Source organism: Artibeus jamaicensis, unplaced genomic scaffold (genome assembly GCF_021234435.1).
Source record: "Artibeus jamaicensis isolate MK-2021 breed Jamaican fruit bat unplaced genomic scaffold, CSHL_Jam_final contig_415, whole genome shotgun sequence".
NCBI lineage: Eukaryota > Metazoa > Chordata > Mammalia > Chiroptera > Phyllostomidae > Artibeus > Artibeus jamaicensis.
Window position 1 is genome coordinate 40,497,254 of NW_026521823.1, and position 25,804 is coordinate 40,523,057.

A 25,804-nucleotide genomic window follows, 5' to 3' on the forward strand; every position below is an offset into this window, starting at 1 on the left:
CCCACCACAGGGCCTGGCTCGCTCACAATGAAACATTTTCATGCACTAAGTGCCATTTTTGCGGGGATCAATACATACGTACTTAGAAGCTTTTCAAAGGCATTATAGTTAATTTCATGATTGTATGTGACATATATTATATATATGTATGTATGTACTCATATATATTCCACACCAGAATGTCTGATCTCTACAAAATGCCTGAGAAAGAGTATAGGAAAAAATTACTCACACACGCATATTTTTTTTTAACAAAATGAAAGGACTTACCTGAAAAATCTGGCAAAGTTTTGCTGAGTACATTAAAAGGAAAAATCAAAGTCCTTAATTTATAGATTGTCCCCAGGAATCACTACATTTGTCAAATCTTGGTTTTTTTCTTTTACATCTGGGCCTGAGGCGTTAACCGATCCCACCTGTGTCCCAGACGGTAAAGAAAGAAGGGATCTCGGACAGCGCGGCGCCGGGGTCTCCTTTCCCGCCTGGGGTGCGCGGTCGGCTCCTCACCTTTCCACGCATTCCTTGACCACGGCGAAGTTGCCGTCCCCGATGGTCCGTCCGACTTTGTACCGCTCCGTGATGGTGGCCGGGATCTGGAAGCCCTCCTCCGACGCTTCTGGAAGAAGCAACGGTGCGCTTTCACTGCTGGGGCAGGGCGCGCCGGCGTGGCCGCGGAGGACACAGTGCCCGGCACCGCAGACCAGACGAGACCCGGACCCAGGGGTCACTTTCCGGACAGCGAGGCCAGCGCCCTCTGCTGACGATGCGCACTCGCTGCAACCTCATCCAGGAGCCAGGGTGCGCGCCCACGTGCATGACCGCAGCGCCAGCTCTCTGTGCAGGGGGCTCTAAGGGGGACGCTGGGATCTCTCTGTGGCGCATCAGTCTGATCAACAGCACTGACGGCAGACCCACTGCGTGCGGGGAAAGGCCATTTGTAGGTCTGGCACTGGAGGGACCCCCCGGTGGCCTGAGGTTGCATGTGAAAGGACCTGTGGGGCACACCCTGAGCCTCACTCCACCCTGGAAGGGAAGTCTCCGGAAACTTCCGGAGGAACCCAGCCCCGAGGGCCACCCCTGCCCGTGTCAGAGAGCTGATCCCACACGGAGTTCTCACCAGCAACCTGCGGAGCAGATGTTGGGGGGAAACTGCAGTATCTGTTACGTCTGCGAACAGCGTGGTTTTGTAGTTTCAATTACGTGAGTGCCACTAACGCAAGACATTTCCCCCCTTAAAATGCACTTTGAAATGTGTTACAAATGCCTAATAATGCTTTATATATTCAAGGCCGTAACACTAAATAAGCCACACTTCAGGTCACGTAAATACACCGGGTAACCTTTAACACCTTAGGGGCATCAAAAGCCTCTTGTGGCTGGGCTCTAAAATTTACATGCTGGAAAGTTATAAATCTCCGCTCTGCCTCGGGCAACCTGGGTACGACATGGGGTGGAAGCCCGGTGCGCCTTCGAAACACGCTCCTCCTCTGACCTTGAACTGTAAACCGGGACTGACCGTTTCTTCTCCAAAAAAAATGAACACCTCAGGCGGTGAGTGGGGCTTCCTTGGTGAGTTGTGTGCTCGTTTAGTCTGTGTCGATGGGGGAATGACGGGTGGAAACTCGGAATGAACGGACGTCTGCCCGAGGCCCCTGGCTCCGGTTAGCAGGTAGAGAGCGCTCCGTTGGCCCCACCCAGGGTTCTGGGGCGCGTGGGGCTCCTGCGGCCTGCTCACTGGAAGCTCTCGCAGCGGTTTTCTGGAACCCCCCGCCACTCCCATCCTCTCCGCCCAAAGGAGCCAGTAATTTTGCCTGATTGAAAGACTCAGCCGCGGTTTTTGTTTGTTTTTTTCTACTTCATGGGAATTAGAGATGGTTGGACAAGTTTGAAGTCCACTGCAGAGCACCCAAGTTTACAACCACCTCTCAGAGCACGTGCTGTGCAGGTTTTTAAGGACATGAATAAGGGAAGTCAGCGCCCTTGGCTGTTGGATGGGAGAGGGCAGAAGGCGCTGCCGCCGTCCCTCCTGGGGGAGGGCCAGCACTGGGACTGCTAATAAAATGTGTCCCTTGGGCTGTGGTCCCTAAGAAAGCTTCCCCAAGGGCTGGCCCACTGGTGGGCTTTTGCATGTCCTAAGGGAACTAAGATGCGTTGGAACCACAGAGACTTCCGGAAGGCTGGGTCTCAGGCTCCTGGAAATACAGGACAAACCTGGTACTCCAAGGCTGGTGGGGAGGTAATTCCTGTGTAAATCCGTTATCTCACTTGACATAACTACTGGGCTTCCCCCTGCCGCAGGGTGCTTTTCGGGGAAATTCAGTCAAATCATTGAAAACAAATGAGGGGGGCTGATTCTTTCACAGTGGTTCCGATCCATTTTCTAAATACCTTCGCAGAATTGACTGGAGCCTGCCGGCCTGGGGAGGGAGCCGGCGTCGCTCTGGCAGAAGAGGAAGGAAGGCAGAGAGGCTCACTACCCAAAACCGCCCTGGAGCCCCGTGGCCACGGCAGCTCTGGGTCAAGGTCACCAGACCACAGCTGGGACCCCATCCCAGAGAGGTTCTCAAGTGGATCATCACTTCAGGGTACGGAGAGTATTTTCGCCACTGTCCTCAGCTCAGTCTCTTTGTGAATCCGTCTGCATGGGCGGTGGTCCCTGCCGTCAGAGCCCACCCGCAGTGCCGTCCCAGTGGGTGGAGGGGGCTGCTAAACGTGAACAGAACTTGGGGAGACAAAGGTGGGAGTGACCCCTTTCGTTCCCAATGGCCGGCCTGCTGAGGCCACTCACTGGCTTGGAGGGTCTGACACCTCGAGAGGTCAGGCTGTCGCTTTCCCTCCCTGTCCCCGCAGAGTGGAGGCGGCGGCCAACCCTGTCTCCTTGCCGTCCCTGCCCCCTTTGTTCTGCTGGAGGAGCTACGGTCTCCGGTCTCCGGGCGAATCCCACCACCCGTCCTCGGCCCCACCCCGGCCGAGGGCGTGTTCCTTTCAGACGACAAGCCCCGCGCTCACCGCCTTCTCCCGGCCCGTCGTTCTCGTCCATCGAGCTGCAGACTTTGGTGGACGCCAGGGAGGTGGACGAGCCGCCATGCTGAGAGCCCTGCAGGGGGACAGGTCGGAACAGAGAAGTGCGGTCAGGGTGCCCGGCCCGGAGTCCCGGGAGACCCGGGAGACCCGGGAGACCCGGGAGGAAGGGCGGCTCAGACCGGTCGGTGAGGACGGCAGCTCCTTCCCGCCCTGTCAGCCAGGGACAGATGGTGCCAACCCGGCCGGGCTCACCCCCCTCCGTGGGGATGTGCCATGTGGCTTTCACTCCTCCGACCACGGCGACCGCTCCGCAGCCCCGTCTCCGTGGGGCAGACCGGAGGTGCTCCGCCTCCTCTTCCGCTGCCCGCCCAGGAGCCTCAGACACGTGCCATTCAGGTTGCATGGACTGTGTCTATTCTCACCCGAGAAGAATTTTCTCTTCAGTTTGTTTTTACCAAATAGCCTAAGAAAATGGTCCAGCCTTACCACATCCCCGGAGACAGCGCTGAGAGCGGGATCGGGGAGTCCGCTTTGCCATGAAGTCACAGCCCTGGGCAAGGGGTCGGTGCGTTGAACGTCACGCACAAAACTCTGAGGCCACGACAGGAATAAAAGCCTTCGCCTGGCGATTCCTTGTATTTGGGGGGGATTTTGACCCAAGACCCACGAGAGCGCACAGGGTGCCCACGCAGTCAGAAAGCCCAGAGGGGGCGACGACCAAATATTTAGTTCTCTGATCGGCCGCAGGGCAGAACGTTAACAACAGAGGTGCCCACCTCGGCACCTGTCCCTGAAAAATTCATCTGCACGTCTCAGTGCTGTTTCTAAATAGCAAACACAGCTTGTCCTACAAGACCTTCCTTCTGTCTCCTGGCTGTACCCGCTTGCTTGGCCTGATGGGAGCTGGAGGCGGTGAGGGGCCGCGTCGGCTCGGCCGGCTGTCTGCAAGGCCGAGAAGGGGAGGGGCTCTGCTGGGGGGTGAACAACGGCGGGGTGGAGAGGCACGGCTGACCTATTTTCCCGCTGCTTACCTGTCTCCCAGCTCCCTCCCCACTCCAGCCAGCCCAGCTGAAGCGGGAGGGAAGAGGAGGTCCATATGATTTCATCATGACCTGCAGTCTCTTGCAGATTTTCATTTTCAGGGAAGATTACCCCCATGGGGGAGATGCTACCTAAACCCCGTGGGGCCATCTATGTCCACAGCCACAAGACACCTTCTCAGGTGAGGCTACGCTGAGCACGTCCCACTGGACGGGGTCTTCCAAGCTGGCAGGTGACAGGTGACACCACTGGGAGAGAAGCTTGGTTCCCGGCCGCGACACATCTTCTTCACAGGACGTCCCAGAGGTCCCATGGTTCCTCCAGGGACCCTCTGAAGGGCGACCCCACTGCAGGGTCTCTGCAGGGCGCCCTTCACGTCTCAGCGCCAGGGGAGCCCACCATTCACCAGCCTGGGGACTGGGGCTCTGTCCTCTCGCCCCACTTTGTGACCCAGCAGCCGGCACTGGTTCCCCGTCAGGCCAGAAAGGGGAATTCAGAGTTTTTCTCGGTGGGACACTGTGTAGTTGCAGTCGCTCTGTTGCCGGTATTGCGACTGCACGAGCCTCTAACCCCTGCTCGGAAACAAGACAGATTTATGCCGTTGGTGCCTGGGGAAAAAATAAACGGTAATGTTACCACGTGTGAGGGGAAGGTGTGTGTTTTCCAGAGCGGCGAGATCTTCGACCCCCCGCCTCGTGGCCTTTGTGTCGTGGTCTTCCATGCAGAGAGGCAGCGGCATGGTTTCTGAAACGTGGGTCTCCTCTTCGGGGGCGTGGCCTCCTTGACGTCCTTCCAGCAGCATCACCGATGATGGGGCGAAATGCTGTAGGCACGCTGTGGTTTGGGGCGGCAGCCGTGCCACGTGGGGGTTTAAAGTTTAGGACAAAGACACATTGGTTCATCACGCACCAGAATTAACAGATTAGTAGCAAAGGTGTCCACAGTTTCTGCAGGCAATGCCAAACCCTGGTTCTGTCAACGAGAAGGAACATCAGCTGCTCAACACAGAACCCTGGCCTGCAGTCCGTGAAGACGTCTTTGAAACTGCAGTGTTCATGCACCTGCTGGGGATGACACAGAACCGCCCTCTCAGCCAATGGATCACGTGTCAACAGTGTCCCCAAAGGTCAGGCACCCGGACGCTTGGCCCGGGGTCAGCTGCACTCTCTCCACCTTACGAACAGAAACCCGCAAGGAGTTTCAACCCTTCGAAAACACGGAAGGAGGTGGAACAGGTCTGCTTATGTTTGAAATCGCTCGTTTTCAACTTTCGACTTGTGTTTTTGAAAATATTAGAGACTGTCCATCCTGAGTCCAAGGACAGATGGACAGTTTTAAGAGAAAGACTTAGTTTAATTACAAACAGGTTGTTCTGAAAATTGACAGCGCTTTTATTATGCTCCAATAGAATAAAATAAAGGCACTAGATTTCTAATGGTGTCGTCACTTCTTTTCCCCCAAAGAAGCAAGGTAGGTAACATTTACAGTAACCCTTTCCTAGGACGATGCCCATTTGTGGGTTCAAAGAACTACAGGGAGCGGAATGGACTGTAAACATGGCCTACTGCACCTGACTTCCGCCCAGAAACCGGTGCCCAGGACAAACACCCCAGGGAGGCCGTCGTCAGACTCCAGCCCGGGGACCTCCATGCAGCACCGGACCCAGCGCAGTCCTTCCGCTGTTGACGGGAGGCCAAGCGAGTTCTCCCTCGGGGACGCCGATGGGACACTGCCCTGCACCGCCCGGTCCTGGTCGGAGCTCCCTCCTGCCGAGCGGCCCCGGGCCGGTCTCACCCAGACCTCCTGTGGCCGTGCCCACGAGGCTCCTGGGCCCTCCCGTGTCTCCTGGTTTTCCACCCGAATGCTCTCTGTTGTTGTCATCATCATTGTTGTGTCCTGTGACATCAACAACCACCACCGCCCCGGCCCCCAGGGACTGCCCTCCTGCGGGCACCCTCCAGCTGTCAATCATCTGGTCAAAGCTGGTACTGGAGACACACTCAGTGTCCCAGGAGCACCGGGGTCAGCACAGAGCAGGCGGGCCCGGCCAGCTTTCTTTCCCAGCACAGAGCAGGTGGGGGGCAGTGAACAGTGTGGCTCCTTGTGTGTGCTCGTGACTACACTAAGGATACTCGTGCTGGGGCGTTTTGGTTACTGTCCGTAAATCTGATGGGGGGAACTTGAAAACAGTAAAGGAAAAATGTGTATAATCTAGTTCTTCAGAATGAACCCACTGAGCTGAAGTAGCCTTTGCTTATGACCAACAGCAGCTGAAAAGCCCACTTCTAGTTTTGCTTATGCAAGTGAAACCTGTGTACATGTTTTATTTTTCCTGAGCAGACAAATGATTTTGCCCTACATACCATGGTAAGATTGTGTGTTTCCCTCAGTCAGTTTGCTGATTCCTAGGCCTCTGGGTGTGCAGTCATTTTAGAAGTTAATGCAATCAGCTGTTCTTTGGGACAGGGTGACGTTAGAAATGTCATCACCTCCAAGCACCTGCCGTGGGGGCCAGGTGGGGACACTGGGAGGGCGCACCTGCGGGAAGGCACCCCCAGCGTCAGCGCTCACCCCCAGGGCCGTCATCTAACTGGGGCCCTGCGACAGCTGGAGGCATGTGGCCCTGTGTGAAGGGAGGCAGCTGACAGAACAGCTCCGACCACATTTTCCCAAGATGTGTCTGCGGGTGATGTGGTAAAAAGCAGCCTGTTTTAAGTATGGATCTGTGCATAACTCCTGCCATTTGTTTCAGTGGGTCGCCGACCTGGGGCCCACCCTGAGTAAAGATTTCAGAAATTCCTGATTAATCCCATTGAGCGAATGGAGCCAGGAACATCCCACCGGGTCCCTCCGGCTTTGGATGCTCAATCGTGTTCATCTCAGGGCACATCAGCTAATTTCTAAAATTCGGTGGCATGCCAAAAATGTCCTTTTTGCCAATGGGACAAAAATTAGGTATAATTTTGATTACAATAATAACAGTAATAACCTACACATTTTTGCTCTGAAGTAATTTAAAAAAATTAAGGTGCCTGTCCTTATATATAAGGCTTCTGGTACCAAAAATTAACCAATCAGACACAACCTCATTATGTGACGTGACCAATAAGATGCAACTGTATTACGTGACATACATTTATGGCTCAAGACGGGACGCCCCCATTGGATGGCTACTGTTGCATTGGCTGGTGTCGTTTTTTTTTTTTTAATCTGACAATTTAAGGGAAAAGAGTTCAGCGCCCCTGGCTAAGTAGCCAGGGACCGCCTGTTTTAAAAATTCTTGGGGCACACTGGTGGAAAGTCGCTGGTATATAGTTATTACTTTTTCAATGTTAATCTGAAAAATTGTAAAAAAAACAACCCAATCAACATTATACAGGAAACACAACCAATAAATATTTAACAGATGCAAACAGTGCTCTTAATGTTGACTTGATTTGACTCTTTCAAGATGACCTCATGTAACAAAATGAAATCATAATCTCGGTGCAGAAAGTTTGAACCCATGGAAGGCTGTGCGTACACCAGAAAAGCATACATGTACCGACTTGCCAATTGGGTACAGGACGATGATAGGTTGGTGACATCGATCTGCAGCGACTACTAAGGCCTCGGTATTTGAAAGAAGGCACAGAGGGAGCTCCTGTCTCCAAGCTGCTTTGTCTGCCTTCTTCACAGCATGTTGAGCCTAAATAAAGTTTATGATACAGGCAATCGTGTGTACAACTAAAGAGTAAATGCTAAAAAATCTCAAATGTTATCATAAAGATTTGCTCCAAGTTTTTAAAAGACTGAAGAACCACTAGTCAGGAAGTGAGATTCCTTAGGGAAAGAGAACATGAAAATGGTAATACTGGCATTAAATCTATTTTAGTGAAACCCTGGGAGGTACGATGTCAAAGCTCAGTGTGTTTGGTTACAACTCTGTGGCAGCAGGAAGTCGGTCTATGCGCCTGCTGTTGGGTCCCTACGCGCAGGCCCGTCCAGTAAGCTCAGAACCCGAACCTTTGGTCTTGAAGGGACTGGCGTGGCAGTGCAGCCCGGGTGGGGACAACAGAGTGTCCTTGAATGAGTTACTCTGCATGAAGTCATAGCTCGACCGTGCTGCCAGGGGCCCGGGAAGGCATCTAGCGCGTCCCTGCTCAGTGAAACGGACCCCTGCTCCAGGGGGCTCGCAGCCTGGGATGAGGGAGCCCGCCCCCTCCCGGGCACCCGCCGTGTTCCGCTCTAACTCTGTCACACCAGGGAGCTGTGAGCACTCGTCCATGTCCTTTCCTCTAGCATCATTATTGCTCAGTGTCGTTAGTGGTGACATTCAGGTTGTCAAGGGAACCACAAGGAGAACCAACAAAAGTAAACTGTAATTTTAAGGTTAAAATGCACCTGGTACAAATAGGAGGTTTACAACCAGAATTCTGGACTTCTTTAATAATTTTAGCATAAAACATTTTTCTAAATAGGCCGGTAGAATTTTATTTTCTCCCTTACACCATATTATAAATGAAACAGATTATGGACTTTTGTTCTAAATTTAAGTCGGGTGATCCGGTATTTTATTATTATCATTACGGATTTCCTTGCATATTTATTCATTTTATATATTTACTCAGTGCTTTTGAAATAATCTGCACACACACACATACATTTTGCCCCCTGCAAATCAGATGGCCCTAGAAAAATGTCGCCAAACCCAGTAGACAGGCAGTATTTTTCAAAACATACGTGAATTTCTTTTTTCAACCAGTTGCTGATACCCGGCAAACTCACCCTGAAAGCAACCCAGAGAGGAAAGTGTGTGACTGGCCTTCCGCCACCAGCTGAGACGGAGTTTCCTCACCAGACAGACTTCCTTTCTTGCTGCTGCTGCCGCATACTTCCATTGTCCTGTGGTGCCACTCCGCAGTGACCCGGGTGTCCCTCGCAGTGGGGGGGGGGGGGGGCACCACACACACGATTTTGAAAGTGACTCCTGCCGCACACAGCCGGTTCAATCTCCAAGCCTACTACTCATCGACTTTTCTGAAAGAAACTCACTGAACGACACAGGGGTTTTTTCCTGTTTATTGCAGAACGATGCCAAGGCGGTGTCACAAGGTGACTTGGAGAGGAGGAGCACAAGGTACAGCGTTTACAGGACAGCACAGCACTGAGGCGCGGCCTGGTCACAACCGGTGGGTCGTCGGGACACTCCGTTACTAAGCTCCATCGGGCTCTGCGGACGGCCGCCACAGAGGGATTTTTGAACCATTGTTACACCCAATAAAAAGAGCAAGCCAAACTGTAAGCGGCCGTTTTATAAAAATGTTATCCAAATTTACAACATTCACGGTGCACTTTGAAGTAAAATGTCCTTAAAAGAAAGAAACTCAGTTCCTTGTCGTCGATGAATTTGAACTCAAAACACAGATCACAAAACAATGAACTTCCATAGTTCTTCGCCTACAATCTTTCAGATGCCTGCTACCGGGGCTTCAAAGACATTTCGTGGCCATATATAAAACAAACACTTCTGTATTACATGCATCATTTACACTACCTTGGAATTTATCCATCATCTTTACTAAAATGAACCACATTTCAAAGACACTATATATCATGCACCCTTAAAATTATAGCCAGGGCCTCAGGTCTCCTATCTTTTCCACATGCTTTACAGGCACATTACAAATATCTTTTAGCCGAATGGTGTAACACACTGCATCAGGCAATGGGCATATTGGATTAAATACAGCTCCAATTTTCAGTCAAATACAGTTATCACTGACGTGTACAGTCAGAGATGCAAGCGAGGCCGGCGCAAGCCCGCACACGCGGGCAGGTGTATGCGTGTGTGGTACATCCATTCAAGTTACATTTTCATGTGTGCGTATGTTTATGTGGACATACACACGCATGGAGCAAGTACAGTAAAGTCACTACGAAAACAGCACAAGTTCAGAAGAGCATTCTGAGAGAACACACGAAAGCGCCTTCCAGGTTATCTGGCTTTGTGGTAGACTCACTTCAAACCGAGCGTCGTTTGGGTCGCCTGCTATTTATGTTTCAACGTGATGCTCAGCTACTCACAGATCCACGGGCCGATATTTCACTCTGTAGGGGGTACTGATTGGCAATCACCACACGTACACATCAGAGAAATGTCTGTGAGAGCATTCATTTTAGTCATCAACTATCAAGACATAACAATATACACCTTAATGTGTGCCCATATTTAATTGTCAACAAATATTGGATTTGCCTAAATTTCGATAATTGTTTTCGTGTGTATCTAGATTTCACTTTTTAAAGGAATCGGGACATCTGACTATTTAGAACTCTTTTGCCATACAGACTCAGCAACCTGCCTTTGACCTTGAATACTCCCTGACTAATTAGCCCCAGGGAACAAGGCATGAAGGTTTTACATGTAATTCCACAATAGCCAGTGACTTGCAAGGCTGCGTCACAAATACCAGACTTCACTACTTAAGGCCTATCCACAGACACAAATATGAGCACACCCGTGTACACGCCACGGCCTGTAAATGCACACGAACATGCACATACCTGTACAGATACACGGCCACCTAAGAACAATTCGGCAGTGTGATAGCTGCCACACACGGAATTATTCTCCAGAAGTATTATTCTACATTTTCATTAGTGTTAAGACATGTGGCTTTTAGACCTCACCGTTTTTCAACATACGAGCAATAAAAAAGAGCCCAATCGGGGACTCGTTTGCGGCAGGTGCGGCCAAGCTCCCCTCCCGGACACGCAGGGAACACACACAGCACATCAGCGCGGCTTCAGAATGTTTCCAGAAAAAACATGATTTGATTTTTAATATTTAGAGGAGCCAATATATGAACACAGGATGTGGACAGGGGGCAGACCTGACACTTCTAAAAAGCACCCCCCACCTTAACTGAGCAAAACGAAGAATCAGACCACACGGCCCCAGAGCCCGCCCTCTGCAGTCACACTGAACTTGACACTGGATGCTTTCTGCATTTCTAAAATGCAGAAAGCAGGGAAGCATATACTGTATCTTTTTCCATGGTATCTGAGGGGGAAAAAAGGGAGCGCAAAGGAAAAGCTATCAAACTTCTAACTAGAGCAACAGCCCCTTCAGCCTACGTGAGGTTTGCCCTACGGATGAAAATGCACGCTTTGCGTTGGAGCTCTCTTCGGCTCAGCGGGACAATTTTAAAATTCAGTGTCTCTCTTTCTTAAACAAATTCTGTACATAAGTAAATTTTAACTGCCCATAAATCATCAATTTGGTTCCACTAATAAACTGCAAACTCTGGTTTGTTGCTCAGGATTTTTTCCCCTGCTGGACTATAATGGAATTACGTTCTGCACAGAAAGAGACCTCAAAGCCTGTGAGTGGTGTGCTGTTTCAATCTCTGAGGGACTTCGGTTTCAAAAAGCAGATGATGTACATCGCCCCTGACGGGCCCTTTAATAAAAGTCACATGCCAGAAAGACAGCATGCTGAGGACCAGCCAGCCCTCCAAACCCCTGGATGGCAAGTCGGCCGTTACACCTACACCGGTCAGTACAAGTCCAGCTTGCTTTTCTTTGCCAGGTCTACACAAAGCCATGGACTTCACCTCCACGGGTAATGCCTGCCACTTACCCAGAACAAACGGCATTTACAGGGCCTGTCCCAGCAGGAGCTGTCCCTGAGTCGCACAGTGCCAGGGAGCCAACATTACTGGAGTTTAGTTTTGCTCTGGACCATCCGACCCTGCCAGACCACTGCTTCCTCTGCATTACAGACCGTTCAGGCAGACGCGTCCTAATCTTTTATGGACTCAACTATATCAAGCAATGCATTTTACAGAGACATAACTCAGGCAGACACCGGCACGGGCGACTTCCCAGATGTTTACTGTCTCGGCTCAAACAAAGCAGCCTTTTGATCTCAGCAGGAGCCTCTGTTCCCTTCTATTGGAAACAGTCTCGGGACTGAAGCCTGGAACAGGTATTATTCTGAACGGCTCTTTCAAGATGGAATGGTTCAGTCGGTGGTTCTCGAATAACCTGCCAGAGACGTGTCTTTCTCTCCGACAGACAGGATAATGAGGCACTAATTATTATAAGGCGAAGTTTCCAAATGCTGTTGGATTGTCTGGACTTTTCCCCCCTCCTTCTTTTGGTTGAAATATTTTACTCACTTGGAGAGTGAGAAGGTAACATATGTAATAAGTATAAACCAGATGGTACAATGTGATCGTTGAGCAATTTATCAAGAAGTCCAATTGCTAACATTTGAAACACTAATATGACAACTGAATTGCTCTCCATCTTGAATCAAACGTTTTGTTTTAAAACTCATTTTTCAAGTGAAATTTGGAAAAAACTCAAGTAAAAGCCTGCAAATGGCATCGTGCATTTTTCCATTTATCACCTGCTGAGATACAGCCAGAATTGCCAGAACCCTGCTTCCCAGTCTTGCTCGGTTAGCGTCTGCGCCAGTGAAACTAAAGGATCGCTGGGAGGTGGCGTAACTACGACCGACCATACACACTCGAGTCATCGAACGTTTGGATTCAAAATAATTACTTTATGTTTAAGCAAAGCGGACCATAATTTTTAAAGAGAGGACCAGAAGAGCAGAATTAGTGTGTTAATGTTAACAGCAGTTATAATCATAGACTTGCTTCAACACAAAAGGAGTTTTGCACACGAAACTTTCCAAAACACCAGCACGCTCCAGGATTTATTGGAACGGGGACCCGGGTGCTTCAGGCCTCCTTTGCACATTTCCGCTGAAAAGAATTTTGCTTTTCAAACTGATTTTTTGGGAGATGTCCAGGCACAGTGGTTTTTCAGGCCTGTGCGCAAAACAGAGTCTCCTGGCTTCGGGCTTGACCGGTTTGAAAAATGACATGTTTGGCTGCGAGAGGAATGATATAATTTGTAGTTCTTCGTGTCAGTATTCAGTGTAAGCTATATTTAAGCTGTTTCCAATAAAAAATTTTTTAATTAAATTTGCTCGATGACACAAACAAGGCAATTGCCTAATCCCTGACGTTCAAATCTTCTGAGGTGCCCCTTCAGCGTGTGTGGTTTTCCTCCACCCTGTTAACCCACAGAATGAGAAACAGCTCTGTCTACTCACTAGGAAGGAAACCGTCCACTGGAATATTTTAACTATGGGGCAATAAAAGTGCCCTTTAAAAATCAGCAATCCAAATTTTAGAAAGAATTTAACTTGAAGAAAAAATGTGTTTCGGGCCATTGTGATCTGGTGGACTGGACGCACAGAAAAACAGCATCTACGTGTCTACTCATGATTAAAACGAAAGCCCCGGCTACAGAAATGATGACTCTGCATTGCCCATCGGCAGCCATTAGCTCTCACACTCCACTCTGGGTCCATCCGCGAAAACCACAGCCAAGGAGCAAGTTCAGGTTCAGGCTTCTCCAATCAAACAACGGAGGAGATATCAAAGGAAAAACTCCCTCCGGGATTAACGTCACAGATATTTTTTAAAGGCCTGTATATTTACTTTTAAACGATTTGGGCTTCCTAATTTCAAAGTATGCAAAACTCTTTTGTGTGGCTGGTGGTTAGGTGTTTGCTTAGAAAATGGGAGACCGTCACCCAGTCACAAACCAGACACATTGCTGCAGGTCTCGTTTACACTGAGTCTCCCACTGAGTCCAAATCATCCGGCGAGAGGGGGCGGTCCTGAAAGATGAAGGGCGTACAGATCGGTTTACTCGGCTCTCCGGGCGCCCTGCGGCTTAGGGCTGAGCAACACGGAACGAGCACACGCACTGTCTGATGTCACTGCCCCTTTTGGAGTCACCCCATTGGGATGAGAGGGAAGACAGGAATGGAGAAAACAGCTGAAGAGCCAAAACAGTGCTTCCTGTGCCTTATCGACTCAATCTGCTCGTGGGCTTTCGCTTTTGCGTCCAGTGGAGTTGACAGCCCCTGAGGTCTGTCAAGACCAGCTCTGCCTCTCTGTGTCTGCCTCTCTGTTCTTCCTGGGACATCACCCTCCCATGCTGGGCACAAGAGGGCTGTGCCTCCCTCACAAAGCCACTTATTAGGACCCCAGCTGGCCTTCCCCAAACTCTGGTCCCAGAGCAGCAACTCCAGTGTTGTATTTGCCTGTCGCATGAACCCAATGGCATTTCAAAGTTTTTGTTGGAAAGACAGAGAGAATGCAGACGTGATCTGCGCCCCCTTCCTCACATTCTTCTCCAGTCCCCCACCCCCATCCCTTGCTGGCAGGAGGCCTCCCTGTTGGTCTCCAGGCAACCAGCTCAGATCTGCAGTGTCTAGAATCCTGGCTTCTCTCCTGTCGGGTACCACCCACTCCTCACTTCATCTGAGTGATGGGAGACTCTACCGAAGTCAGCGGTGGGGGAGGATAAGGGGGGCCTCCCCCAACCCACACATTTCCTCTGACACATCGTGGGACCTGGAAAAGTCCGCTGACAGAAAGAACCCTCCAACCCGGCCTCTGTGACCAGTCAGCTTCTTCTAGACAGCGATTTAAACGACTTTTCTGTAAAAACGGGGAGGTGTCTTGGTGCATCTCCACAAACACTTTTATAAAGAAAACTCGCAGGCATGCAGACTTTCACTGTACATCACTGTTCTAAACTACCAAAAATAGATGCCACAGAAAAATGATTTTAAGGGAAGGGAAAAAGCTGGTCCCATTATCTTAATGAATACAAATGAAAATATAGATTTTCTTCTTTGTGAAGAAAGAGATCAAATGTCTAAACATTCCTTAAAAAAAGCCCGACTTATGTTCTTGTATTTTAAAACCAGGTAGGATGAGGGGGTGTGTGTGTGTGTGTGTGTGTGTGTGTGTGTGTGTGTGTTTGAGGGGAGAGCCAAGTAATTTTCCTGGCCATGTTGCTAGGCAACAGAGAGGGGAAAAATAGAAGTAGCTACTGTTTTTCCAGTTTGCAATAAAAAGAGTTAATATATTCGTTGAAATGTCTTCTTTTAGCACTTGCCATCTTTCTCTTATTCCAGGGTTTCCTGCACAGGCATCCAGCCAACCATGTGGGAAGAAGCTTTAGCCAAACTTGGACTGGGATCGGGTTCCGGGGGGACAGGGCCACCTTCGCGCGGAGGGGCCGGGATGCGCCGACTGCACACGGAGATGAAAGCGGATGCTGCTCGAGCCGCTGGGACGCACCCATCCCCGGACTTGGACTCGGGACACGAACGGAGTGGGGGGGGTTCGCTCATTCCTGCCCTGCATCCAGACCCCTGGGCGCCGAGCCTCTCGGGCCATCAGCGCTCCGCTCACAACACGTGCTTAATAAATGTTTTCAGACGATGACAGATCCTTTCCTTCTCTAGGACAAAGGGGACTGTTTTCCCTCTCAGGTAGGGCGTTTGCATCGTTGCTTTAAATGACACAAGGAAGGATGTCTGGGACGACCGTACTGATGACGCTCTGCACAGTCCGCCCACGGGGAGAGAAGGCAGGGACCTGGGGCCTGGGGCAGGGACCCTCTGTCACTCGGCGGTCATCTCAGCCACTGAGCAGGAGCTACACCCCGAATCTGAGCTCAAGGGCTCAGAGGCTGAAGAGGAGTCTCTGCCAGCTGTCATCTCCAGAGTTTACACTTCAAAAGAGGGGGGGTTCCCGAGAGGGGGCCTTTCCTGGACTGTGTCTCGTAGCTGTTCCCAGAGAAGGGCCCCAGCTGGGGAGCAGTTACCCAAAACGCATCGGCCTACCACCCCCTCCGCCCTGCGCACAGACATTGCCTTAGGAGGCGACGTTCAGCTGGCCGAGCCTTCTTTGAGGAGTTTGCCAAGGACTCCTGCCCTTTAAAACGGCCAAGAAGGGCACTGCCGTGCAGGCCCCGAGACGGAACTGAAACAGCGTCACTGGCTCCCCTCTGGAAAGAGCCCCTCGCTGCCCTTTTCTTCTTCCCACTAGAGCACAGGGAGGTGACACTTATCTGAGATGACACAGCCACTGGAGCTGAGTTGCTGCTGCCAAACCCGGGCCCCACCCAACAACGGAAACCAGCTCAGCCCGATGCCAGGAGCAAAGACAAACCCACCCGACTGTGTGAGCCAGGCTCTGGGGGAAGGGGGCCCTGCGGGCCACCACCCCCGCCTCCAAAGGTGCTGTGCCCACAGCCTCGGGGAGAGGCTTGAACAGAGGGGCGCCCGTCTTGGTTACCATTTGAATGTGTGGAACTCAGAAGCCTCATTTTATGGCACTCAGTAAAAGAAGCCAAATTCGAGAGTCTAGTCTCCGAGGCGCAGAGCCTCCAAGGGGTCCTCCCGTCCTCTGATAGGCAGCGAGCACCACCCTGAAGCCCCTACCGGCCTGCGTGCCTCCCCACCCTGCTGGGGTGCAGGACGAGAGGCCCCCCCTTTCCTCCACTGTCCCTGCCCGCCCCCTCCCTCCTTTTAGTCTTGCTCCAGTTTTGTTGGAAAAGACAAGCAGTGCAGGTGGCCGAGGGGACGAAAACAGCAGTGTGTCCCTTCCCCTTCCTCGCAGAGAGGAGCTAACGCTGTTTCCAGTAACTTTGACTTTTGACCTCCAAGTTCAATCAACTTCTCCATCATTACCCCAGAAGCTAAACACTCAACGCAGATAGTGATGAAGAACAAGGTGCTCCGTGTGGGTTTCACTCACAAGAACCCGCAGCCTGGGGCCCCTCCCCTGCTCCGGTCCCTGAGACCACTCTGCCTGCCCCAGTGACCATGCCAGCGGCAGACCCCCGAGCCTGGCCTGCCCTCCCCGCTCCTTAAGACAGGCTGAGGACCAAGGGTCACGTCTCAGGGAGCTTGTCACAACCAAGGAAGCTCACAAAGACCTGGGCGGGCGAGTCTTTGTGATTCAGGACAAAAAGCTCAGGGCGTCACCAAGCGCGGCAGCAACTGCTCACTCCTCTCAGAGGTGAGACTGGGACCGTTTACAGAGCGAGGAAAAGCCCTGAGGTCCAGCTAAGAGAAACCAGGGCCGTCATGAGGGACCCGCCGGCTGTCACCTCCCACCCTCCCTCAGTCGCCTGGTGACCCCCTCCTGTCTCAGAGACAGGAGCACTGAGAGGAGCGAGCATTTTGCGGGCACCTGGGCCACTCCACACCGAGGCCCGTGCGGGGCTGAAGCAAGGAGCTCAGCTTCCTTACCCTCTGCTTCCGAAGGCTTCCCGGGCTGGTCGGCGACGGACTTGGCGACTTGCCCGAGCGCGGAGTGGACAGCTGACTGCCAGGGGTCCCATTCACTGGAAGGACAAAGGATCAGAGACAGGACAGTGGCACGTTAAAGCAGCTTTGGACAGGCCTGCTTCTCTGAGAGATAAGTAACTGGAGGAAGGCTGGCTGAAACCCCAGACACCTTGGCATCTGTGGCCCCGAGAAAGGGCTCCAGCAAGTGACCTGCTGCACAGACTGGCTGCTTCGTCAACCCCGTGTTTAAGGTGGCAGCAGGTTTCCTAAAACATTTTTAATGTACGTTTCACAGCTCCCCTGATGCATTGATTACTGATGCCTTTAGCTGTGCCAGTAGGGGCGTGGGGAGTGCGGTCTGGGCCCTGGGCGTGTCCCCTGGGCTCCAGCCCTCATTCTTTATTCAGCCGCCCTGTGCCTCCGGTAGGAGTGAGCGTTAGCGCAGCTGATGAGTGGCATGCCCAGCGACTGAGCTAATCCCTGTCATTTCACAGGTGACAACTCGCTCCTAGAAGTTCCTGCTCCCACCTCAGCTCTTGCAGGACCTGCCTTTCACAGGACAGAGTGACTGGCCGAAACGCGTCTACCACTGTGGACAAATAAAAGCTGCTCTCCGACGGGTTTACATCACTGGGATTTTGCCCGACGGGACGGAGTACACTTCTCTACAACATGATCACTAACCTGAATCCAAGCCACAGAACCCGAGTAAGCAATTATTTTCCCCGAGTAACATCCCAAACACTTAAAGACATCACTTAATGAAGCTCCGTAAGGTCACCACTCTTTCACCCCTAAAGGTGACTTTTACACGTTCCACACCCGCAGTCGGTGAGACAGAACTGGCAGGGACACGCACATTCCCGAGGGTGCACAGTCGCTCCCTCCCCAAAGCGGGGGCAGGAAGGCATTGAACTTACCTTCTATGAGCTCTAACATGGACACAGCCTCAGGGTTGGACCTGACAACAGCAAGAGGCGAGTCCCTTCTCAGCTCTGAGCCGAGCACCCGAGGAAGTGGGGTGCGCGGGGATTAGTCAGGGACGGCTCAGGCGGCTCCCGGGCGGCGGGGAGGGAAGCAGGGCTCACCAGCAGATGCCTTGTCTGCGTAAGGGCTGACGTCTCCCAGCAGCGGTGGGAGGTGCGGGCGCTGTCTCGGGCTGCACCGAAGGTGTCGTCCTCGTGCCAACGTGGGAGCCCCCGGGGCCCCTCCCACAGCGCTGGCCCCGGAAGCCCGAGCCCTGTTCCAGGACTTCGCGCTGAATCATAACCCAGTGCCTCTGGGGGGGCAGAGACCCACTGACGCACCGGAAACTCCCCGTGACACGCACTCTGGTACAGCCCGGTGTCTGCGGGCACTACAGGCATCCTTACAACACGCGGAGCCAGGGGACGACGCGGACTGATTTTTTAACACGGGGGTTGCACGGAATCCTCGGCCCCAACACAGGAAGCGCTTTGTTCTGTCCTCTGCAAAGATCTTTTTTAAATGGCCCACGCTGCACTAATGTGTTGCTTTGCCTTTGAAATGCATTTGGTGATTAAAAAAAACCCTTTTTTTCTTTTTTCGTCTGCCAGCTGGAAGCAGGAAGCGCTGCGTATGCTTCGATTTGCTTGCTCCTTGTCTGTCCTGAGCTTGGGCTCCGGCTTCTGCCCCTGGGCTTCCCAGCCAGCTGGTCGCTGCCCCTCTGTGGGCCGGCCCGGCTCAGAGGCAGGCGGGGGCCCACGGGCGGGGGCACGGCATGGACCCCAACTCACAAACCGATAAGCAAGAGGTCCCTAGGAACGCACCGAGAAACAGGTTTTGTGAAGACAGGGTTTTCTACGCCGCCTTCTCCGCATCTTTTCATCACACCCAACGGCAGCGCCGGATCGGGAAAGAGGGGGCAGACTCGGCACCGACAAGGTTTATAGACTTTGGGGACTCTGATCTTATCAAGCCAGTGGGGGGGCGGACAAAGCAGAAAGTGGATCCTGGGGAAACGACCTTAGAAACACCGTGCTTAAAAAAGCAGAATAAAACGACAAAATGCTGGCTTTTAGTAAGTATTCATTCTGCGTGCATCTCAGTTTATTGAAGAACTTATTTTTCACCCTGGCTGCTGTGGCTTACTGGGTGCCGGCCTGCAAACTAAACTGCCACTGGTTATATTCCCGGTCAGGGCACAGGCCTGGGTTGAGGGCCAGGTCCCCAGTAGGGGGTTAGCAGGGGGCAACCACACACTGGTGTTTCTCTCCCTCTCTTTCTCCCTCCCTTCCCCTCTCTCTAAAAATTCATTAATTAATTACTTTTAAGAAGAGTTTATGTCTGTGGTGCTGTTAGCATACTGACACCGTGTGTACATATATGGCTCACTTATATCTCCTTTAACTCTCTCGATGGCTCTGTACGACAGGCAGTATCATTTCACAGATGAGGAAACTGAGGCGCAGAGTGATAAGCAGCGGGACCACCTCAGGATCCAGAAACCCTCCTCCCTGCCCTGCGCCACTGGACCGGCCAAACGAGCCGGTCTGCTCCGGCCCTTTCCTCGTCTGTCCCTCATTTTTGTGGACGAGCAACCGTTCCTTAAATGCCCTTTCGCGCCGTCCTGCCTCACCTCCCGCCGTGTCCTCAAGATCCTCCCGGCCCTTCTGATCACCTCAAGACCCTGCGCATCCCCGGGGGCGGGTCCTCCTCTCTTGGCAGTGCCCTGACCCCAGGGATGAGGTCGAACCCCTCTTCCTCTGGGTGGCCGTCACACAACTCTATCACAAATGCTACCAGCTTCGTCTCCCGACTGGAAACCACCTGTGGCTTAACTGCCTCCGTGCCTCTGGGAGCGAACAGACGCCCAGAACAGGGCGGGCACTCAGGCGGGAACAGGGAAGGGTTCACAGTGCGCCTTGTAGACCGTGGGCCAAGAGAATGGACCGGGTTTGGAGAGCGTCCTTGGAGATTCTCCCTGCTGAGGGCGGAGCGCAGGGAGAGAGAATAGAAGGGGGCCTGGGCTTTAAAAAAACGCTAAAAAACCCAAGGCAGGAGTCCTCAGCCCTTTTGACTTTCTTGATGCATCTGGTTTTCTACAATTTCCCTGAAACCCCGAAGCAGAACGAATCCTCCAGAGAACGGGTGAGCTGCGGAAGGAAGGAAAGGGCTGAGCTGAAAGTGAATAGCCAGCAACCTGCCTTTGAAGGCACTCGATGGAAACTAAAAGTCAGATGCATCGGACTAGTAAGCTCGTTAAAATCCTCTGCTCCCCCCAGGTCTGATTCTTGTGTTATCTGCATATGTTGCCTAAAATATTTTGGTGTAAAAAAGTAAAGTTCGAATGTGGTCAATAAAAAGACCTCAGCATTTCCAGAGTCACACACACGTGCGTTTTCAGCCTGGGGAGGAAGGGAGGGTCTGGGAGAAGGTCATACACGGAGGCACCTGCTTCCACTCCGGGCAGGTGCACCCTCCAGCCCCCAGCTCCCGGCATCCCCCACCATGGGCGGTGCTCTGCGCACAGTGAATGCACGAGCGACTGTTGCCAACACGCGTGTGTGCCTGAGACCGTGGCCCCAGAGGGCAAGGACTTCCACAGGCCCAGGCTGGCACCGCTGGGTGTGAGGGGCCCGTGGGTGCTCAGCTGTGTGTTCCACAGCTTCTGGAGAGGGAGATTCTCAGTGGAAGGCATCCTTCTATGACAAGCAGTCAGCCGTCCATCTAAGTGAGAATAAAAACTCCAAAACAAACAAACAAAACCCCCACAACATTCTGCAACAAGATCCGAAAAGTGGTCAAAACTCCAAAATCTGTATGTTTTAAGGAGGATTGCAGCAATAAAAATTTAAGATAGATAAACATGGTTTCCCTATATTTTTAACATTAAAAAATATAAAGCAAATCAAACTTCCCATGTTCTTATTTAAAACAAATTAGTGCATGTAGTACTCCTATTTTGAAGACGCTGTGTTATAAGTTGCTCGTACAGATATTTAAAAAAATGTAAAAGAATTTCACTTTTAAATTATACATTTTATGAGACATCTGTATTCCAAAGAAAACACACACACAAGCAAAGATTCGACCCACATGAAATGCTCTTCGCGATGTTCTAACGCGGTCCTGTTTCCCCCGGGAAGCAGCCGAGACCACCGCCCACTCTCCACGAAGCCTCACTCCCCGGCCCCGCACACAGCCGTCCGGGGCTCCTTGGTTTTGTGCGTGTTACTCGGGCTCCCGGTTTCTCTTTTCTTCCAGCTCCAGTGCCTTCTTTGGGGTCTGTCTGGTACGGAGACTAGTACTGGTTCAACAGCTGTGTGAGCGTTGAAATCTGTAAATCACTGAGGGGCAGCGCCGGCCCCTTCCACCTGCGCGCGGTGAGCGCCCTGCAGCAGTCCAGCGCTGGCCGAGCTGGGCCTGGCGTTCCTGAGTGTGTCAGTGACCTCCCACGCTAATGAGTCACCTGTAACTTCCTTCCATCCCAAGAGGAGGAAAGGGCAGGGGACAGAGAAGATTTACAGAAGGTTCTCCTTCGCACTCTAGGACGGACTTACACAGGAAACGTTCTGCCTACCGCTGAGACACATCGGGCAGTGGGTGAACCCTTTCACCCACCAGTGCTGGCGCCTGGCACTAACTCTCAGGCCTCCGTGGCTAAGTGTTGTGAACTGCGATCTTCAGCCAGGGGCTGTGCTAGCTATTTACGGGGCATCAGAACCATAACACGCAGAGGTGAAGGCCAGGGGTCAGGACGGTCGCTCGGAGCCCCGCAAGCTGGCTCTGAGTGGCCCCTGCGAACTCTGTGACTCCGGCCGACCTGCCCCCACAGGCCGGCCTCTGCTTCCCCATCTCTAAAAACAAGCTGCGTGATCTTGCAACACGTGGCGATGTCGTTGGGAGATTGTTGGGAAAATCGAAAGAGATCGAAGATAAAAGCTCACAGAAGCTCTGAGGTCTCATGTAAGGTCAGGTCACAGGGTCACGAGTAACAGCAGAGCCTGCGCCCTGGGCACATCTTTACACGAGGCTCCCCCTCCGCACCGTGTAGGAAGATGTGGACGTTGGAAGTGGACGTTGAAAAGCGGAAGTAGAAGTGACTGCAAACTCTAGTCAGCATTTTAGGAGGGAAAATGAAGACTCTTCGTTCTTAAAAAGTCAGGTTCATAGTGGCGGTTGGGGTTTGGGGCAATGTCTGTGTCTAAGAATAGAAGCAACATGATTCAAGTTCCAGTGTTCACGGGAAACGCCGAACGGGCTGTTTTTTTAAAACGTTGATGCAGTCAAATTAGAGAGCGCCCACGGCTCCCGTCCACTGGGTCTGAGAGCCGCACCGAGCGCAGAGAGGAGTCCCGGCTGGCTTGGTGGACGGGGCCACAGCGGCAGCCACGCCAGCCCAGGGAAAACACAGACACAACCCAGAACCGCCTCAACCCGGGGCGCAGGCCCCCGGACAGGAGGCCGTCTCGGGGCCATCGCAGAACCCGTGTCTTCGGACTGGCACTGCCCCGGGTCGGGGTACCACGCTCTCTGAATTGTTGCGAATCATCCGGAGGAAGGGGGTCAGGTTTGGCAGCAAGTCGGAACTGACAGACGGTCATCGCACAGGGTGAACACCAGGACAGGGTGGTGGGGCGCACCTTCTGGATCACAATGCAAGACGCCGAAAGTTTCATCTGCGCGAGAGAGTCGCACGAAGCAGACGGGATCAGGGCCGCTGGGTGCGTTCTGACCTGGCAGCTGTGGAGGCCTTGAACCAAGTGCTACCTTTTCCAGAACATGCCAACTCAGAGTCCACTCTCTCTGGAAAGACCACCTGGCTTGGTGCCCCCGCCACAGTCCCCGGTGAGTGAGGGCCAAACCGACCAGGGTGACCAAGTTCGACTCTGGTGAAGAGTTGAAAAGGGCTCCAGGAAAACAGCAGAAAATAGAAATGATTGTTGGAAGCAATCCTTTGATTTTTTTGGTAGTGTGACTTATCCATTTTAAACCTCTAAAAACCAATAGTTCCAAATGTCGGCAGTAACACATGCAAATGCATGTAATATATTTGCCTATCAGTTTTCCTTCTGAGTTTCCAAAATTACTTTTGGTAAATGATACATTCATCTATATTTATAAGTTTATAATTAAATAGACTATATTTATGAGACTTATGTAATCTCAGAGATGCCAAACAGTCACTATGTTACCAGTTAATTTTAAAGTGAAATAATTTTCTGTATTCATTTTTAAGTCTTTTAACATTAGATTCATGATTCTTTCTATTTTAACTCAAATTTTAGATTCCTTTTTTGGAGTCCCACAGGCTCTTTACCATTCACAAGGCAATTTTTAAGTTGCAGAACTTCTCTCCCCCATTCGTCCCTCTGTGTCCCCCCCGTTCGATACTGGCTGCCGCGCTCAGACAGGCTGAAAGGGCAGGCCCTGTGCTCGCAGCCACGCGGACACCTCAGCAGGGACGGTAACTGCCCCAGGTCTCCGAATGCCATCCCCTGACCCTGCACAGTAAACGGTAGCCTGACCGGGCGCCTCCCTCCCTTGATTGACAGGGACAGAAACCGAGAAGACTCCCCTCCAATGCAGCAGCACCTAACAGCCTACAGCTCTTACGAAAATCCCATTAAAAACAATGACATAAACTTAGTAGCCAGAGTGCACGCTGAGTCTCTTGCATCCTCTAAACTGGAGAAGACACAGTGTGGCCGGCCGCTCACTGCGAGGTGTTTGCCCCTCACCCACTGCACCTGCTGCTCTAGAATCCCTGGTACAGACCAGACAAAGAAGAGCAGAGAGATTAAGGCGAGTGTGTCAGTGTCGGAGCTGGTTGGGTTAGGACCTACATTACTGTGCTGACCTTTAGCAGTATCCAGGACATTTCTGTCCACGCGGCCCCTCCACGCCCCTCTGTGACTGTGCTAAACAGTCAGGGGTTGGGGGTGACGGCTGACTACGCTCCTCACCGCCTTCTCCCGCTGCCCGTGGGAGCTCACCCTGCAGGCTCTGTGCTCGGAGAACGTGAGGAATGTTCTCTGACCCAGGCTGCACATCCTCCAAAGAGCCCCGTTTTTACCTGTCGGCTGGTTAATGAACAGCCGCAGCCGTGGGCATCTGGTGATCGGCAGCTTCATCACCACAAGGTACCTGCTCACGCATCACATCTCAAGCAGAGTTTTTTGGGCAAAACACCAAATCACTCAGGTGACTCAGCCCCCTACAGCCCGGATTGGGTGCCCTGTGGTTTCTGGCTTTTCCCAAAACTAAAATCACCTTTGAAAGGGAAGAGATTTCAGACCATCCATGAGATTCAGGAAAATACGACGGGGCAGCTGATGGCAACTGGGAGAACTGTGTGGGGTGCCCGGGTGTCTACTCTGAGGGGGACTGAGGTATCATTGTCCCAAGTACAATGTTGCCTGTATCTCCTATCTTGCTCAGTAAATGTCCCCACTTTTCATATGACATGGCTGGACACCTTCTGGGGGGACCTTGCAGGCCACGGAGGATCTGGTCGGAATCATCGGAAACACTCGCTAAAGCACAGCTCTCTGGCCTTGGTCAGCATGAGGCCAAGGGGTGATCAGAGGACGATCCTGACCGAGTCACTAAGTGACATTCATGCCACTTACCAGGATGTCATTAAGGGGGGAGCGCTCTGCCCGCCCTCACACTAAGAGGGGTGACACCTTGAGTCACAGACATGCTCCAAGACCGAGTCCCGGGACGATGGTGACGTAGGCCGTGCTGTGAGCAGGGGGCAGCGGGAAGCCATCGCTGTCACCCTTAGAGTGAGCATCCCAGAAGAAGGTGGTCTTTGGGGACCGTCCAGGGGCCCAGTGCAGCCCCGAGGAGAAGCCCGCCCTGAGAGAGCCGGGTGGGCTGCGCGCTCTGGGCCCCAGCCTGCTGAGACTTCCACCCCTGGGGCTCACTGTGGTGGTTTCAGTGTCCCTCACTCTTAGAAAACACAGGTGACAGCCCTCGCAGCCCTGACGCTGCAGGCAAAGCCCAGCACCGGCTGCGGAGCCTGAGTTGGGCCTGGTGCTCTCCCCCCCCCCCCAGGAGAACGTCCCCACGCCTTGTCCCATCCCTCCGGGGACCTCGGCCTCTGCACAGGCCCTCAAGGTCCTTGCTCCTGAGAGCCTCACCGTCCTCATGAAACCAGGGGACATTCACCCTGATGTGAGCGTCATTTAATGACCCCCTGCACAGTTAGATCGTTTAGTAAACAGTTAACAACGAAATGGACCTTACACCGAGTCCAAACCCCCACAAAGACAAGAACGAAAATGACCTGACTCACTCATGTCCATGTCAAGACCACGGAAGGAAAAGGTGGGCCCTAGGGGTCATCTTGTGGGTTCCCTGGACACCGGCGCTGGAGCCCCGGAAGGAGACAGGACGCAGGCCAAGTCCCCGCAGCTGTCCCTGCCTGGGGCCTCGCTGTTCTCACTGTCCCCAGCGCCACAGCCTCCTGGGGACCAGCCCTCCACAGAGAGGCAGCAACACCCCCTGGGAACTCCTCCTAAGCCGGACCCCATGCGATAGGCGGGCTTTAACCGTCACCTCTGGTCGGGGGAGGGGTCCTTAGCCTGAACCATTAGTTTCTGTGCT

General features: G+C 52.5%; 1 protein-coding gene across 4 annotated transcripts in view; it reads right to left on the minus strand.

Moving 5' to 3' along the window:
- Positions 1–25,804, minus strand: part of DCLK1 (doublecortin like kinase 1) — a 232,655-nt gene that overhangs the window by 55,338 nt on the left and 151,513 nt on the right. Inside the window, exons 1-4 of one of the 4 annotated variants that reach the window (XM_053665598.1) lie at positions 18,148–18,257; positions 17,189–17,283; positions 3,010–3,097; positions 508–616 (exon numbers count right to left, since the gene is read on the minus strand). In XM_053665598.1, coding sequence (XP_053521573.1) covers positions 508–616; positions 3,010–3,097; positions 17,189–17,283; positions 18,148–18,166 — 311 coding nt within the window. In that variant the 5' untranslated portion in view covers positions 18,167–18,257. Of the gene's footprint in view, positions 1–507; positions 617–3,009; positions 3,098–9,129; positions 13,751–17,188; positions 17,284–18,147; positions 18,258–25,804 lie in introns of those variants that run through there. The other 3 variants (XM_053665597.1, XM_053665599.1, XM_037138748.2) reach the window with 3 other exon arrangements.